The following is an 18,339-nucleotide window of genomic DNA, read 5'->3' as shown; positions in this document are numbered from 1 at the left end:
GAAAAAGGAGAGCTTCAGAAATCCCAGGAATCTGAAGTCCATGCAGGAAGAGTTCATTCCATGAGGGAAGGTTCAGCTGAGCTGTGGGGCAGAGTTGGGTTCTGCCTCTGACCTGCTGTGGGGCTGAAATTCACATTTCAGACACAATTGAGTGCAGGAGGAGAAGAGAAAGATGGCCAGAGCTTCCAGATACTGCAGCTGATGCATCTTTTGAAGAGGCATCGCTGCTCATTTTTCTATTTTGAAACCAAAATAAGCTTTTATAAAAAAAATGAAAAAATTCTGATCGTATTTGACCTGACAGCTTTCCTTAAATGAACTGAGACCAGTGCAGTGCTGAACATTATCCATGTAAAATTAAATATACTGACACCAGTGCAGTGCTGAACATTATCCATGTAAAATTAAATATACTGCTACCAGTGCAGTGCAGAGTATTATCCATGTAAAATTCAGTGCATTGACACCAGTGCAGTGTTGAATATTATCCATATAAAATTAAATATACTGATACCAGTGCAGTGCTGAGCATTATCAATATAAAATTAAACCACTGACACCAGTGCAGTGCAGAACATTATCCCTGTAAAATTAAATATACCGAGACCAGTGCAGTGCTGAACATTATTCATGTAAAATTAAATGCATTGACACCAGTACTGAACATTGTCCATATAAAATTAAATATATTGAGACCAGTGCAGTGCTGAACATTGCCCATATAAAATTAAATATACTGACACCAGTGCAATGCTGAACATTGCCCATATAAAACTAAATATACTGACACCAGTGCAATGCTGGACATTACCCATGTAAAATTAAATATACTGACACCAGTGCAGTGGTGGACATTGCCCAATCCTGTTTAAAGGTTTAGACTGCATGTCTGACACAGATGTAGAAGTTCCAGAGGTGCCCCCAAGCTGCTTTCCAGGCTTGCTCTGCAGCTCAGCCCCAGTGAAGTCACTTTTGTTGCCTCTGAAGCTCCGGCCCTGTGAACTTCCTGCAGAGTTCCTCTGGCAGCTTTGCCTCCTTACAGACAGGGTGCCCTGTGATCCCTGAGGAGCTGCATCCTGGCCCGTGCTGCAGACAGCCTGTGCCCGATGCTTCTGGTGTTTGCCAGGCTGCCTGTGCTGCACACAGGGCTTCTCTGATGCTTTTGGTGTTTTCTTGGAAGTTTTTGGTGTTTTCTTGGAAGTTTTTGGTGTTTTGCAGAACAATTCCATGGCAGTGTACCTGGTGAAACAGCTCTCCTACAATCCCATAACAAACTGTATCCAGGCTGCCTGTGCTGCAGACAGGGTTTCTCTGAAGTTTTTGGTGTTTTCTCAGAAGTTTTTGGTGTTTGGCAGAACTATTCCATGGCAGTGTACCTGGTGAAGCAGCTCTCCTCCTCAGTGCACTGCAATCCCATAACAAACTGTTATGTGCTGCAGACAGGATTTTTCTCTGATGGTTTGCAGTTTTCTCTGAAGGTTTTGCTGTTTTCTCTGAAGGTTTTGCTGTTTTCTCTGATGGTTTTGCTGTTTTCTCTGAAGGTTTTGCAGTTTTCTCTGACGTTTCTGTGCTGTTTTGCAGAACTATTCCGTGGCAGTGTACCTGGTGAAGCAGCTCTCGTACAATCCCATAACAGACTGTTATGTGCTGCAAACAGGATTTTTCTCTGATGGTTTTGCTGTTTTCTCTGAAGGTTTTGCAGTTTTCTCTGAAGGTTTCGCAGTTTTCTCTGACATTTCTGTGGTGTTTGGCAGAACTATTCCATGGCAGTGTACCTGGTGAAGCAGCTCTCCTCCTCAGTGCACTGCAATCCCATAACAAACTGTTATGTGCTGCAGACAGGATTTTTCTCTGAAGGTTTTGCTGTTTTCTCTGAAGGTTTTGCTGTTTTCTCTGATGGTTTTGCCATTTTCTCTGGCGTTTCTGTGCTGTTTTGCAGAACTATTCCATGGCAGTGTACCTGGTGAAGCAGCTCTCCTACAATCCCATAACAAACTGTATCCAGGCTGCCTGTGCTGCAGACAGCGTTTCTCTGATGGTTTTGGTGTTTTCTCTGAAGTTTTTGGTGTTTTCTGTGGTGTTTTGCAGAACTATTCCATGGCAGTGTACCTGGTGAAGCAGCTCTCCTCCTCAGTGCACTGCAATCCCATAACAAACTGTTACCTGCTGCAAACAGGATTTTTCTCTGATGGTTTTTGTGTTTTCTCTGGTATTTTGGGGTGTTTTCTCTGACATTTTTGGTGTTTTCTTTGGTGTTTTGCAGAACTATTCCATGGCAGTGTACCTGGTGAAGCAGCTCTCCTCCACGGTGCTCCTGCAGCGGTTGCGGGCCAAGGGAATCCGGAACCCGGATCACTCCCGAGCACTGAGTACGTGTCTGCTGGGCTGTGTTCAAAAGGGAAAAAATCACTTTGGGGAAGGGAGAGCTGGAGTTAGGACTGTGCTAACCAAGCTTTGGACTTCCTACAGCCCTCTGGGCTTTGGGAATCCGATACTGGCGTTCTTTGTGTTCAGCTCCAATTCAAAGACTCAGAGGCCTTTGTTTGCACTAGGAGCCAGTCCAGGAACCCTGTTGACACTGTGAGGGGAAAAATGCAAGAGAATCTCTTTCAGCTCAGCCATCCTGCCTTTGTTTGTGCAGAGTGGCACAGCAGAGGAGTGGGAATTCAGCATCTCAGCCTGGGGGTCTCACCCCGGAGCAGAGCCGGGGCAGGAGCAGCTCCTCGGAGCATTTTGTGTTCCTTGGCGCAGAGCTGTGGGCTCAGCCTGGATGGAGTGGCAGCACAGAGCTCCTGCCAGCCCCCTCCTCACCCCAGGCTGGATTTGCTGCCTCGTTGTTTCCTCTGACAAGCTGGTGGAAGTTTGTGTCAGAAAAACACCAGCAAAAACTGCAGGGAGTTGGGTTTGCAGGGAGATCCCAGCCCCTGATGACATTTTAGTGTTCACATCAGGTGTTGTGTCTTCTCTAGAAGGGAAGAAATCAGTCCAGCAGTAAAAAAATGTGTAAAATGGCACAAGTGTGTTTGTGTGTTTGAATGGCTCAACAAGTTGGTGTCAGAAAACAAAAAGTGCAAAAGTGAGTTTGGTTTTCAGGGAGAGGCAGAAAATCCCAGCCCCTGATGACATCTTAATGCTCACATCAGGTTTTTGTGCCTTCTCTGGAAGGGAAGAAATGAGTCCAGCAGTAAATAATAATGCTGAGCATTAATTTCTCCTCATGTAATGCAGTTTTTGATGATTTAAATGCACAAAAATCCACAGAGTTGCAGGTGGCTGCTGCTCCACAGGGAGAGAATGAAGGTGTGGGGGCAGTTCTTGGAGCAGGAATAAAATGAGTGTGACCTGTTCATTTTACCAATGACTGCTCATGAAACAGCCTTGTAAATAAAAATAAAGGACGAAAAACTCCAGAAATTAAAGACTTCAGGATTTCACTGCAGTCGTTTGAATCTCAGATTTTGTCAGGGTGCTGCTGACTTCCTGTTGCTCAATTTGCTTTTCAATTTTAAATCTTGTTGAGGATTGTGGGGTTTTACAGTGGTGCCTGTCCATGTGAGAGTTGTCAACAAGTTTAACAACTTCAGCTTGAAGTTAGAAATTAATGGGATATTAAATATTAAATAATGGTCAGGTTCAAAGCTGCATGTGAAGGAGTCAAGACATCTCTGCTTAAACTCATTTTTAGGGGTCTTGAATTCAAAGTTTACCACGCAATTTCAGACTTTTTATTTCTTTATCATCCAATTCATGTTTGAATTAACCTAAAATAAACCTTTTTTCTCTTTCAAATACCAGTTAAAGAGAAACTAACTGCTGATCCAGACAGTGAAATAGCAACAACCAGCTTAAGAGTGTCTCTGCTTTGTCCAGTAAGTTGATTTTTTATTCTCTCAAAATGATTCTGGTGGAAATGTGGCTGTTGTGGGAGAAGTTACCTCGTGTTCACCTGGTTTAACTCTGTGGGGATGGTGAGCAGCTGAAATTCTCTGTCTCTGTGCTTAAAAGCTTGTGAAATACCCCTGGGAAAAGGAATATTCCATCAACTTGCAAATGTTACTCCAAATATGTGTAAGCATACATTTAAATCTGTCACTGGATGCTCTGAGTGGGCAGAGTGAGCTTGGATTGATAAAAACTCTCTCAAAAGGGGGAAAAGGGGATGGATTTGATGCTCAAAGCAGCCAAAGGATGCTGCACATTATTATTATTATTAATAATAATAATATTAATATTAATATTATCTGAATTTAAAAACAGAGCAGTGTCCTGGAGCTGTTCAAACAAAATGTTTTGATCAATTGGAAGTGGGAGAAAATAATTCCAGTGAACGTGCAAGAGGCAGAGATCTTGATTTACTGATCAGTAATAAAGTAAATGCACTGGTTTATACCTGCATTTGTGTTAGCAGGATAAATTCCCAATATTAACGTGATGTGCAATTCTTTCAATCTCTGGGACTGGTTTCAGGTGCAGGGCACCTTCAGAATATTTGAATTCCTGTACTGATTGACAGAATCTCTTTATTGCAGCACAATTATTGAAATTCTTGCCAAAATTAAGGACATGTCTGACTCCAGCCTTGTCTCAATCTGCTCAGGCTCCACACAAAAATCTCAGTTTTAGAATCTAAACAAGAAAACTTGAGTTTATTCCTTCAACATTGGAGCTTATTTTCTTTTTCAAGTTAATAAATATGTTCTTAGACTCTAAAAAGATCACCTTTTAGAGGTGTGAGCTTTACTTCATAAAAAGCACAATTAACTGTGTGGTTACTTTATATTTTTATATCTATATATATATCTATATATATATATATATATATATATATATATGTATATATATAATGTTCTTGCAAATCTTTAAATGTGATACCGTCATGATCTTCAATTTTATTCCTTTCTCCATATCAACATTGATTCTAGCTAGGGAAGATCAGGAATTTTTAAGGAAGGTAAAATTAATCTGTGAGTAAGATACAGGAATTTCATTTACCAGCTCAAATCCTGACCTGTAGAGTTAAAACCTCAGAATTGATAATCCCCAAAACCTGTAATTTCTGTGTCATATTTTGGAACACTGAAGTATTAATCAACTATTTTAAATGAATCTTTGTGCATCTGGTGCCATTACAGATTTTTATTCAGTTTCTTTGATTTGTCAGGGTGTTGTTTTGTGGGAATTTCCTCTTTGTCCTGATTGCCTCCATCACTGATGAAATTCTTCTGCAGTGCTTTTGGGTTCCCTTTTTCCCCCATTTTTTCCTCCTTGAGTGCTGCCTGATTTCCCTGTAGCTCTTGGAAAAATCCATCCCAGGCTCACTGGGACAGGGACTTCACCTTCCAGCAGAAAGCTTTTACCTTGATCCAGCTTTGAATGGAATTTCATTTATAACCCTCTCTTTTCACTTGCTAATTTGCAATCTTTTGGCTCAGGGAGATTTTTTTAATCTGTAATTTCTTGTTGTTCTCTGATGTTCAAGTGCTCTGAAGGTGCACCCTGAAAATGCTGATTCAGTCTCCAGCAGCAGGATGGAAAATTCAGGAATTCAGCATCACTCTGGGATTGGGAGGGTGCTGCTCTCTCCCCTCCTGCCTGGAATTCTCCATGGGAATATCCAGGAAAATAAATGAGGGTGGTTTTAGTCTTTATAATCTTAATTTTGCCCTCCAAGCTGCTCAGAGCTTCCTTGGGATTTGGCATCTGTGCAGATCCAGAGGGCTGCTCTCAGCCTGGACTTCAGGAACACACTCAAATTCCTGTTGATTTTTTCCCCCTGGAAGCACAAATAAATAAATCCCCAGGCTCTGCAGCCGGACCAAATATTTAACTGGAGAAAAATTCCAAATCCAGGGGTTCACTGGAGGTTTTGCAGCTTCGTTTACAACTCCTGAACTCCTGGTTTTTAGCAGGGAAAGAGAGAGATGTTTTGTGTGCTCATAAAATAAATTAATGCAGTGGTTTTTTGGCTGCAAACAGGCAGAAATGCAGCTTTCCCAAAGTTGGGATGCATCCCTGCTGTTTTCTTCTTTTGTGGCAGAGCTGATCCGGGAGGTTCAGTGCCAAAAATGAAAAAAGAGCATCAACCTGTGAGCTCTGAGTGTGGTTAAATCCCATCCCAGGGACATCTCAGGCAGAGGTTTTCTACCAAAACCTAGGGAAAAATCTTCCTGCTTCTTAAATCTGCTTTTTTCTCCTTGGCACATGGAGTTTTATGCCCGTCCTGTCCTCGACCTGCCCAATTTTCCTTTTGGAGCATCCAGGTTTTCCTCTGATGCTGCCTGGGCTGGGGGACTGTGCCCAAAAATCAAATAATGAGCCAGTGCCCCAGCATGGGGGAGATGAGAATTCCTGATGGGCACGGAGCAGGGGTGGGAGATGATTTGGAATGGGAATCATGGGGTTTTGGGATGGGAATCATTTGATTTTGGGATAGAAATACTGTGATTTTGGGATGGGAATCATTTGATTTGGGGATGGGAATAATGTGATTTTGGAATGGGAATCATGTGCTTGGTCATGGATCTGGGGGAAGGAGGTGCCAAACCCCTGGCACCAGAGCATGTCCCCAGGGAATTGTGTGTCCCCAGGGAATTGTGTGTCCTGTCCCCAGTGACTGAGGGCAGGAAAAGAGACGATATTTGCTGGGAGCGGTGCGGAGGGATCTCAGTCCGAGGGAACGCGGGCCAGCCTCCTGTCGGTGACGCTGGGGGAGGCGGTGGCCATGAGGGGAGCCTTGTTCCCGCCCCGGGGTGCCCTGGTGCCATCCTGCGGTGGCCGTGAGGGGAGCCTTGTTCCCTCCCTGGGGTGCCCTGGTGCCATCCTGCGGTGCCCGTGAGGGGAGCCTTGCCCCGGGCTCTGGGGTGCCCTGGTGCCATCCTGCGGTGCCCGTGAGGGGAGCCTTGCCCCGGGCTCCGGGGTGCCCTGGTGCCATCCTGCGGTGCCCGTGAGGGGAGCCTTGCCCCGGGCTCCGGGGTGCCCTGGTGCCATCCTGCGGTGGCCGTGAGGGGAGCCCTTGTTCCCGCCCCGGGGTGCCCTGGTGCCATCCTGCGGTGGCCATGAGGGGAGCCCTTTCTCCCACCCCGGGCTCTGGGGTGCCCTGGTGCCATCCTGCGGTGGCCATGAGGGGAGCCTTGCTCCCTCCCTGGGGTGCCCTGGTGCCATCCTGCGGTGGCCGTGAGGGGAACCTTGTTCCCGCCCCGGGGTGCCCTGGTGCCATCCTGCGGTGGCCGTGAGGGGAGCCTTGTTCCCGCCCCGGGGTGCCCTGGTGCCATCCTGCGGTGGCCATGAGGGGAGCCTTGTTCCCTCCCCGGGCTCTGCGGTGCCATCCTGCGGTGGCCGTGAGGGGAGCCTTGTTCCCTCCCTGGGGTGCCCTGGTGCCATCCTGCGGTGCCCGTGAGGGGAGCCTTGTTCCCGCCCCGGGCTCTGGGGTGCCCTGGTGCCATCCTGCGGTGGCCGTGAGGGGAGCCTTGTTCCCTCCCCGGGCTCTGGGGTGCCCTGGTGCCATCCTGCGGTGGCCATGAGGGGAGCCTTGTTCCCGCCCCGGGGTGCCCTGGTGCCATCCTGCGGTGGCCGTGAGGGGAGCCTTGCTCCCTCCCTGGGGTGCCCTGGTGCCATCCTGCGGTGCCCGTGAGGGGAGCCTTGCCCCGGGCTCTGGGGTGCCCTGGTGCCATCCTGCGGTGGCCGTGAGGGGAGCCTTGCTCCCTCCCTGGGGTGCCCTGGTGCCATCCTGTGGCGTCCGCCCCGCACTGCCCGGGCCAGCCGCGCTCCAACCCCCCCTCCCTGCAGTCAGCAGAACTGCTCGGATACAGCCCCTGTGCGTGGTTTAGTCAGATAAACACAGCTCAGCACAGCTCACATTCTCCAGGAGTGATGGTTTGGTTGGGTTTTCATGTGGTGAAAATGCTGTTTAGGCGTTGCCGCTTCTCACCTTTGGTGTGGTCGCTCCCAGCCCCTCCTGAGCTGCAGCCGCAGAGCAGCTGCTGGGCTTTTGTGAGATTTTTCTCTCAGATTGACGTGAAATTCCTTTCACTGCCTGCTTTCCTTTCAGTGTGGTGATACTTTCATGATAATGAAGCAGAATTCTGGTTTTGGTCCCTCCAGACTCTGCTGTTTACAGGTGCTCCGTGGGCCCTGTGTTTTGTTACAGGAATACGGCAGGATGTATTCTTCAACTTCCTTGATCAAAAATATCATTCCAGATAGGATTTTTATTCACTGTAAAGCCATTTTCAAACATACAGGAAGGAGGGAGCTGTGTATGTGACAAAACTCAGATTTCTGAGAGTTCTTTCTGGAATAAAACTCAACCTAACTCTAGTCTCTTTTCAGGCAGAAAAGCCCTGATGGTCAATTTAACACCAAGGCAATAAAACCCTGATTTTTTTTCTCTTCCAGCTTGGCAAAATGCGCCTCACCATCCCCTGCAGGGCCCTGACCTGTTCCCACCTGCAGTGTTTTGATGCCACTCTCTATATCCAAATGAATGAGAAAAAACCAACCTGGGTTTGCCCTGTGTGTGACAAGAAAGCTCCCTACGAGCATCTCATCATTGATGGGTGAGTAAAGCTGAAACCAGACCCCAAACGTGATGTTCTGTCTGAAATGGAGTTGGTTTTCCTCCTTTTTGGACTCCCCCACGTTTAATTTCCCTTCTGCTGGTCAAGAATTCCTGAGCAGCTCCTTCTCATTCAGCCTCCTGCAAGAATTACCCTCCTCAACCTCAAATTGCTAATAATGAAAGCGATTCTCAGTAAATTCCTGAGCTTTCCTAGGTGCAAACAGCACAATGTTGTATTTTCTTTTAATGGAGCAACTGTACAAACGTGGCAGAGTTGATAACAGACAGAGCAAATCAATCCTGCCACCCCTCGGAGTGCCTGTACAATTCCGTGTACAATTTCACACTCGGGGAGTTGCTATCTATAGAAAGTGACACAGAGATTGATTCCTTGGCTCTGCCTACTTGCAAAGCACTAAAAAAATAAATAAATCTTGTGTTGGGCTGTGCCAAGTGTGTATTTCTGGGCTTGCATTTTAATTTCTTTAAGAGAAGAATCTTTTTTTTTTTTTCCCAAAGAATGGTAAAGGGAGAGAGCACATAGAGGTTTCTGTGAATACTCTCAGGATTTAAAAAAAAAGCCCAAAAATGGATAAAACAAATGAATAAAAACCCCAAAAGCAAAGCTAAAAACCCAGAAAAAACCCCAAAATTTCAAAAACCACCTCATCCACGATGAGTCTTTTTTAGGTAATGTGTGTTTTATTTTGCCAGTGAATCATGAGGTCACTCAGGGTCCCTTTAGAGCCTTGCAAAAAGCTCCTGAAGAGACACTCAGGCTGGTTTGGATCCCCAGATTTCCAGGGATAAATCTGCCCTGGGTCACAGAGCCCCTTAAAACAGCAAAGCCAAAAAATGGGAATAATGCAAACCCCCCTTTTCCTCATTCCTCTGGTGTTCCAGGTGCAGACTGAGTTGGGTCTGATCTAGCTGGAGCATCCCAAAGAGAAGGTTATTTGTGGAAAATGCTCCAATCTGGGAAGGAGGGAGCTGCCTGTAATTAAAGCCAAGCTCTTCCCTGCAGAACCACATCAATGGCCCTGGTCAAAGCTGCAATTCCCAGGGGCACTGATGTGGGGCCAGGATCCCAAAACTGTGGGAGAAGAGGCTGCAAGCTGAGATTCCCATGCTCTGCATTTCTTAGGAAGTTTCACAGGCCCTTAAATCCTCAGATTTAAGAGAGCTTTCCTCAGTTAAATTTTGTCAAAGGGAGTAAGGAGGAGATTTCTTTTCATAAACTCCAGTTCACAAAATTCCTTTGTTTTGAGAAGTGGAGAGTTCTGTGTCACGAGCTCTGCAGGGTTCCACTTGCAGTGCTTTTAAATAAAAAAAGGTATTGCAGATTTTTGAGGTTTTGTTTGTGGATTTTTATTTTATTTTTGCAGATTTTTGTTTTAGGTAATAGTTGAATTTTTCCAGTGATTCCTTTTTATCAAGGAGGCAGCTGAGAGAAGAGCAGAACACTAAAAGCTTTACCACAAATTCAGACTTACACTGACTAATAAAGGACAAAAGCTCTTTCTCAGGACTGATATGAACCATTTCTGATGGGCAGGTTGTTCATGGAAATCCTGAAGTTCTGTACAGACTGTGATGAAATCCAGTTCAAGGAGGACGGATCCTGGGCCCCCATGAGATCCAAGAAGGAGGTGCAGGAGGTGACAGCGTCTTACAACGGAGTCGATGGTGAGCCATGGGCTGTGAGGGGTGCACTGGGATCCCCTCTGCTCCTTCACCTCTCAAAATGCTCTTTTTTAAACTTATATTTCTCCTTTAATCATTGATGAGCTCAGTTAATTGGGTCACACTGTCTGGGGCCGCTGGTGCTTTAAAGTTCCCGACACTCTGTGATTTTATTTTTTTGTTTCTTTTGAAATGAGAGCTTTTTCACGAGCTGCTTGATCAATCTGCTGCCCGTTGATTTGTGCAGGGTGCATCAGCTCCTCCCTGGAACACCAGGTGTCCTCTCACCAGCAGTCCAGCAAAAACAAGAAGGTGGAAGTGATCGACCTGACCATCGACAGCTCCTCCGACGAGGAGGAGGAGGAGCCCTCGGCCAAGAGGAGCTGCCCCTCCATCTCTCCAGCATCGCCCATAAACAACAAGGGGTGAGGAGTCCCAGATCCCAGAATAAATCAGCTCCGGGGTTAAATCCTCACTGAGTGGCTCCTGGGTTTGTTCTGGAAATCACAGCTCTGAGTGGAAATATTTCAGTTGTGTTTGTGGAATGGTGCACAGGGAATCACAGCTCTGAGTGTGGAACACAAGGAAATATTTCAGTTGTGTTTGAAAAGATGAGTGTGAAGTGAGGCAAAAGGCATAACAGTGTGGGGTTTGCAGATCTGGGGATGTTTTTCTTGCATAAGGAAATGTAGAAGCGTCACTGTGGGGTTCCACAGATCCCTGTGGGGGTTCCACAGATCCTTTTGAGGTTCCACAGACCCCTGGGGTGTTTTGGGTTCCATATTCCTTCAGGAATGCCTTGTCCATCTTGGAAATATCTGTAACACATTTATAGAGATCCCAGCACCATTTCCAGTGCCAGCAACCAGTTTCTGCTGTTTGGGACTAAACTTCCCTTTCCTAAATTCCTGAATTTCCTTTCCTAAATTCCCGAATTTCCTTTCCTAAATTCCCAAATTTCCTTTCCTAAATTTCCCAGATTTCCTTTCCTAAATTTCCCGATTTCCTAACTTGCAGCTGGCTTGGACTGCACTGATTTTGCTGATGAAATACTGGGAGGAAGGAGCTTGGGGAATGTGTGCTGCTCTTGAGAAGCTTTGGAATTGCTGCACACCTTCCAAGAAGCTCAGGACGCATTTTGAATTCAAGTTCAATTTGAAAAGCAGCAAATTCCAATTGAATTTCAGTTCAATTTGAAAAGAAGCAGAGAACATCCCCTGACAGGCCAGCAATGAACCAGGGGTGTGTTTCGTGTTTTTAACAAGCTTTTCCCCTGCAGCATTTTGAATTTACCGCACCAAGCGTCGCCGGTGTCGCGGACCCCGAGCCTGCCTGCGGTGGACACGAGCTACATCAACACATCTCTGATCCAGGACTACCGGCACCCCTTCCACATGGCACCCATGCCCTACGACCTGCAGGGTGCGTGCCCTGCCCTGCCCTGCCCTGCCCTGCAGCACTGACACAGTTAGAGAATGATTGGAGAATTATTAATGGAATAGAATGGAATAGAAGGGAGTGGAATGGAATAGAACATAATATAAAATAAAATAATATAAAGTAATATAATGTAACATAACATAAAACATAATATATAATATAGTATAATATAATATAATACAATATAGTATAGTATAGTATAGTATAATGTAATGTAATATAGTATAGTATAGTATAGTATAGTATAAGTATAGTATAGTATAATATAATATAGTTTAGTATAATGGAATGGAATGGAATGGAATGGAATAGAATAGAATAGAATAGAATAGAATAATTTAGTATAGTGTAGCATAGTATGGTATGGTATATAATATAAGTATTACATTAAATATAACAATATAATAAATATAACAATATAATATTATAGCATATATGCTATTATATGATATTATGTAACATGATATGCTACGATATTATATCGTATCGTATCATATAATATTATATCATATCATATCATATATCATATGAACCATATCATTTCATATCATATCTGGTATTGTATTATACTATTGTATTATGCTATATTGTATTGTAATATATTATATCATATTCTATTCTATTATACCATGTTATACTATATTGTGTTTTATTATACTATATTATACCACACTATATAATATATATTATATATTATATGAAAACATAATTTAGATATTCTATACACAATATTATATATTCAATATTATATTGTACGATAATATTATCTTAAATAATATATGTTTTATTTAGTGTTTCTATAATAATGATAATATAATAATAATTTATTAATTATAAAATAAAAGTACTTAGGTTAGTATCTTCAGGTAGCAAAGAGAATTTGAAATTCTCTTTTATTTTAGGCTGGCTTTTATGTCAAAATAAGTGGTGAAGAAAACAGGGGCTGTTTTGAGAAGCTGAATTTTGTTTTTTTGTCTCTTGACAGGTTTAGATTTCTTCCCTTTCCTGTCAGGTGACAATCAGGTGAGTCAGGGGAGCCCAGTCCTGTCCAAAGCCTTTCCCAGGTGGGATTTGCAGTGCAGGGAGCAGCAGCAGCACGGGCTGGGCACAGCAAAACTCAGATTTGGAGGGAGGCTGCACTGAAACTGCACTGCAGGCTGAGGGATGCTTTGATACCCCACTGAGAGCAGAGCCTGCTCTGGGGAACCTGGGCTCAGGGAATCTGGATATTCAGAATCCTGGGAATTGTCCTGATCCCTGCTCTGCCTGTGCCAGCGGGGAATATTGGGAGCAAGGCTGGGATGTTCAGGCATGGTGGGAGGAAGCTCTGAGAGCAAAGCTGCCCCTCAGGAGGAGCTTTGTGTTTAAAGGGGAGTTTGATTGCTCCAGCTCCCTTCAGCAGAGAGGAGAACCTGGGACAGCCCTGCTCCATCCCGTGGGCCCTCAATGCATTTTCCCAGGATTCTGCCTTGCTCCCAGCAGGGATCAGCACAGTTCCACCTCTCAGCTGTGCCTCACACCGACTGCTGGGGGCTGGCAGAGTGAACTGGGGGGAATTTTATCCCCAGGGAATTGTTTGAACAGCCAAACATGCAAAAAAACCCCACCGAAGTGCTGCTGCTTGCCCTTTTCCTGCTCTGGCTCCCTGATCCCATTCCTGTTTGTCCTTTTTCCTGTTTTGGGCTCTCTGATCCCATTCCTGCTTGCCCTTTTCCAGCTCTGGCGCTCTGATCCCATTCCTGCCTGTCCTTTTCCTGTTCTGGCTCTCTGATCCCATTCCTGCTTGCCCTTTTCCTTCTCTGCCTCTCTGATCCCATTCCTGCCTGTCCTTTTCCTCCTTTGGGCTCTCTGATCCCATTCCTGCTTGTCCTTTTCCTTCTCTGGCTCTCTGATCCCATTCCTGCTTGTCCTTTTCCTGTTCTGGCTCTCTGATCCCATTTCTGCTTGTCCTTTTCCTCCTTTGGGCTCTCTGATCCCATTGCTGCTTGTCCTTTTTCCTGTTTTGGGCTCTCTGATCCCATTCCTGCTTGTCCTTTTCCTGCCTTGGCTCTCTGTTCCCATTCCCTCCCTGCCGATTGTAACCCCAGCATTCCCAATTCCTTTCGGCTTCACAAATGAGGGCTAAAATTAATCTCAAAATTAAAAACAAGAGCTAAAAATCCTCTTCTCTTCCCCTCCCCGAGCCGCTGTGACACCCAGGCTCCACCCAAACCCCACCTTGACAAAAACCTCTTCTTTTTAACACCAAAACCCCGAATTTTAACCCTCTCCTCCCCGCGCGCAGCATTACAACACCTCCCTCCTCGCCGCCGCCGCCGCCGCCGTGTCGGCCTCGGACGATCAGGAACTTTTACACTCCCGCTTCTTCCCCTACACCTCGTCCCAGATGTTCCTGGACCAGCTGAACGCCGGCGGCAGCAGCTCCCTGCCGGCCACCAACGGCAGCAGCAGCGGCAGCAACAGCAGCCTGGTCTCCTCCAACAGCCTGCGGGACAACCACGGCCACCCCGTGGCCAGCAGGAGCAGCACGGACACGGCCTCAATCTTTGGTATCATACCAGACATTATCTCATTGGACTGATCCTTATTTTTATTTTATTTTTTTTTTGGGGGGGGTGGTTGTTGTTAGGGTGGGACAGAGGAAATCTTCGTGCTCGGTTTTCCTTTCTGTTCAAAAGAAAAAAAAAAAGAGTTAAGACAAGGTGGTTTTTTTTTTTCCTTTTTTTAAAAGGGGAAAAAAAAATTTATGTGTACAGAGAACAAACAAAAAAAAAGTCTATTTTCAGTTTTACTTTTGTATATAAACCTAAGATGGCCTCGCTGGTAAAAATAAGAAAAAAAAAAGACAAAAGAGAAAAAAAATTAAGAAAAACAAGGAGCTTCAGTTCATTTTTATGGATGCTGAAGATTTTACACCTGTGCATTTGTCATGTGAGTTTCTTTTCTTTTCTTTTTTCCCCTATAGTTTGAACACCAATGGCATTATTTTCTCCACAGCTAAAGCAGCAGGAGAGGAGCTGAACTTCTGAAGTTCAGGCTTGGGGAGAGGGTTTTTTCTCCTCTTGGAGACATTTCCCTTTGCTGGTGGAATCTAATTCCCCCATCCCACGTTTAGTGCAGATTTTCTAATGCTGGCAGCAGAGCAGACCCTGCAGCCCAGAGCCTTTCAGGAGTGGGGTTGGTTTTTTTGGGTTTTTTTGGCATTTCTGGTTCCTTGTGCCCCTCTATCCAGGCAAATTCTCCGTTTGAATTCTGTGCTTTAGTCAGGAGTGTTGCGGATTCACCCAGGGAAGGACACGAAGCTGAGTGGGAGGTTTGGGCTGGATTGCAGGGAAGATTCTTCCTCCAGAGGCTGCGGGCACTGCCCGGGCTCCCCAGGGAATGCTGACATTCCCAGGGCTGCCAGAGCTCCAGGAATGTTTGGACAATGCTCCCAGGCAGGCACAGGGTGGGATTTTGAGATGCTCTGTGCCAGGACTTTGATCCTTGTGGGTCCCTCCCAACTCAGAATATTCCACACTTTGGAATTCAATTATTCCTGAGGGCCTGACTCCACCAGATCCCACCTGAGAATGACCTGTGGGACAGGATATTCCATTTTTTACAGACTGGAGCCCCAAATCCCCATCAGATCCCAGCTGAGGAGTGACCTGTGGGACAGGATATTCCATTTTTTATAGACTGGAGCCCCAAATCACCATCAGATCCCAGCTGAGGAGTGACCTGTGGGACAGGATGTTCCATTTTTTATAGACTGGAGCCCCAAATCCCCATCAGATCCCAGCTGAGGAGTGACCTGTGGGACAGGATATTCCATTTTTTGGGCAGTGGAGCCCCAAATCCCCATCAGATCCCAGCTGAGGAGTGACCTGTGGGACAGGATGTTCCATTTTTGTGTATGAGCCCCAAATCCCCATCAGATCCCAGCTGAGGAGTGACCTGTGGGACAGCATGTTCCATTTTTTGGGCAGTGGAGCCCCAAATCCCCATCAGATCCCAGCTGAGGAATGGTTTGTGGCACAAGCTGTTCCATTTTCATGTCGTGGAGCCCCAGACCAAGGCACCACTTGGGCTGCAGGGTTTTGTTTCCCAGCCCTTCAATCCCGTTGGGGTAACCTCAGCTCTCCCCACAAACTCCTGAGCATGTGCCAGTGTTCCCTCGTGGAGCTGCTTGTGTTAGACTCGGCCTAAGATCCGCCCTGGCAGCTCAGGCCTGCCTTGCCCGCTGGCAAATCCCATCTTAGTGCAGCAGCCGCAGTTCCTGCGCCCGGGGAATCCCAGCGGATCCAGCAGCCCCTGCATGCCCCGTGCAGAGCTCCCGTGCTGTGCCCAGTGCCCACCCCGTGGATAGCCCGAGAATATCCCGTGGATATCCCGTGAATATTCCATTAATATCCCGTGAATATCCGTGAATATCCCATGAATATCCCGTGAACATCCCATGAATATCCCGTGAACATCCCCTGAATATCCCGTGAACATCCCGTGAATATCCCATGAATATCCCGTGAACATCCCGTGAATATCCCATGAATATCCCGTGAATATCCCGTGGATATCCCATGAATATCCCGTGGATATCCCGGGAATATCCCATGAATATCCCGTGGATATCCCGTGAATATCCCATGAATATCCCATGAACATCCCGTGGATATCCCGTGAACATCCCGTGAATATCCCGTGGATATCCCGTGAATATCCCGTGAATATCCCGTGAATATCCCATGAATATCCCGTGTTCCATGGCAGCCCCAGAGGCACCCCTAGAACCCACTCCTTGCTCCCCATCCAGCTCTTTTAGGGGTAGTGGCTTCCAAAATTCACTTTTCCCCTGGAATTCTTCGGATTTCCCGGATTTTATTTCAGCCGTATCGAATTCCTGGTTTCTTTTCTCATTATTATTATTTTTTCTCTTTAAGTTCTGCATGACATAGGAAAGTTTTCTTTTTTTTGGGTCATTTGGGCTGATCCGTTCTTCTTAAGGAGTGGAATGTGTAAATAGCTGGAATGCAGATTTTGTTTTTTCAGGAGATTCTTTAAAAGTCAGAGAAAGGGGGAGGGAAGGAGGTGATTCTCTTGTGTCCCAAAGTCCATGTCAGAGAGAGTAAATATTTCCTCTGGTGTAAAAAATATTTTTATAACTGGTTGAAAGTGCAGGTAAACGAGTTTATCAGGAAAAAGAGAGTTAAGGAATACTAAAATTAGCAGATTCTTGTCTGAATTTTTTCATGTCCAAAAAAAAAAACCTATTGATTGCAAATAGTTGCTTCAAGCATTGACAAGGGCCACCTTTTGCCTATGAAGTCGTCTCAAAAGAAACAAATAAATAAATCTTGCATTGATTTTAAAAAAAAGGAAAAAAAAAACAGGAAAAAATTTAAAACAGCAAGAAAAAAAAAAAGCAAAAAAAAATCTTTAATCCAAGTAGCATTAGGTATTGCTGTCTGATCAGTCGTATGGTTATTTGAAAGGTTCACATGATGTGGCATCAAAAAATTGTTTTTAGTGTTTTTACAGCATCCCTCTGCCACTAAATAGTTGACTTGAATTTTGGAAAAAGGAAACTGTTGGTGTTTATATGTATATGTGTGTGTATATATGTATTTATAGATCCGTGTGTGTGAGTTCCAGGTGAGTTCCATAGGTTTTTCCCATGCATGTGTATTTCATACATATCTGGCTGATATATTCTATTTCACCATACACCGATTTTATAATTTATTAAATGTCAGTTCAAAAGGAAAAAAAAAAAATATGGAAAAAAAAAAAGAAATAAAAGCATAGAAAATGGGAAAGACTTATTTTTGAAACAGTCGGATTTTGAAGTGATTCAGCCTCTGCTGGGAATATCTCCTATCCAGTTCAGGAGATTTTTCGTGGATAACCTGGAGTATTTTTGTGGAGCTGGGGGTGTGAGTGCCGTGGTTTTCCTGGAGCCAGCCTGTCCCAGCTCCTGGAACATCCAGCGGGAATTTGGGATTGCTCCCGGCTGCTCTTCCCACCTTCCCACGGACTCTGTTCAGGTGACCCCGAGAGCAGCGGGATCAAAACCGGGTTAATCCCGTGGGAAATGGAACGTGGCAATGTTGGTATCCCGGGATTTGGCACTTTGGGAATGGCACCTTGGACAGGAGCATTCCCCATTCCCTGTGATCCCAGGGGGGGAGGGCTCCAGGTTCAATCCCTGTTAATCCCATGGGAAATGGAACGTGGTACTGTTGGTATCCTGGGATTTGGCACTGTGGGAGTGGCACCTTGGACAGGAGCATTCCCCATTCCCGTGATCCCAGTGCAGGGAAGGCTCCAGGTTCAAACCCTGTTAATCCTGTGGGAAATGGAACGTGGTGCTGTTGATATCCCAGGATTTGGCACTTTGGGAATGGCACCTTGGACAGGAGCATTCCCCATTCCCGTGATCCCAGGGGGGAGGGCTCCAGGCCCAGTGCTGGCATTGTCACCTCAGCCCTGTCCCGGAGGGACACCGGGCCCGGATCCACGGCACTGGGAGCGTTCCCGTGGCTGGAATTCCTCTGGGCCTCCGGCCACAAGGGAGCCTTGCTCACTTCAAGGCTCTGCCTGGTTCTCCCCATTCCCTCCCGTGTCATTCCCAAACTCCCAAATCCCCAAACTCCTGAACAGTTCCCAAACTCCTAAAC

The 18,339-nt window shown here is 45.8% G+C and overlaps 1 protein-coding gene across 4 annotated transcripts in view; it reads left to right on the top strand.

Annotated features, from left to right (window-relative positions):
• The window catches only part of PIAS1 (protein inhibitor of activated STAT 1), a 52,655-nt gene extending 35,771 nt beyond the window's left edge, over positions 1 to 16,884 (top strand). For 2 of the 4 annotated variants that reach the window (XM_063412493.1, XM_063412494.1), the window contains exons 7-14: positions 2,264 to 2,369; positions 3,796 to 3,869; positions 8,395 to 8,555; positions 10,113 to 10,243; positions 10,488 to 10,665; positions 11,520 to 11,662; positions 12,666 to 12,703; positions 13,965 to 16,884. In XM_063412493.1, coding sequence (XP_063268563.1) covers positions 2,264 to 2,369; positions 3,796 to 3,869; positions 8,395 to 8,555; positions 10,113 to 10,243; positions 10,488 to 10,665; positions 11,520 to 11,662; positions 12,666 to 12,703; positions 13,965 to 14,261 — 1,128 coding nt within the window. In that variant the 3' untranslated portion in view covers positions 14,262 to 16,884. The remainder of the gene's footprint in view (positions 1 to 2,263; positions 2,370 to 3,795; positions 3,870 to 8,394; positions 8,556 to 10,112; positions 10,244 to 10,487; positions 10,666 to 11,519; positions 11,663 to 12,665; positions 12,704 to 13,964) is intronic. The other 2 variants (XR_010082369.1, XR_010082368.1) reach the window with 2 other exon arrangements.
• The last annotated feature ends 1,455 nt before the right edge of the window (positions 16,885 to 18,339 follow it).

This window comes from Prinia subflava, chromosome 15 (genome assembly GCF_021018805.1).
Source record: "Prinia subflava isolate CZ2003 ecotype Zambia chromosome 15, Cam_Psub_1.2, whole genome shotgun sequence".
In the NCBI taxonomy this organism is placed as follows: Eukaryota; Metazoa; Chordata; class Aves; order Passeriformes; family Cisticolidae; genus Prinia; species Prinia subflava.
This window is presented reverse-complemented; position numbering and strand designations above follow the sequence as displayed.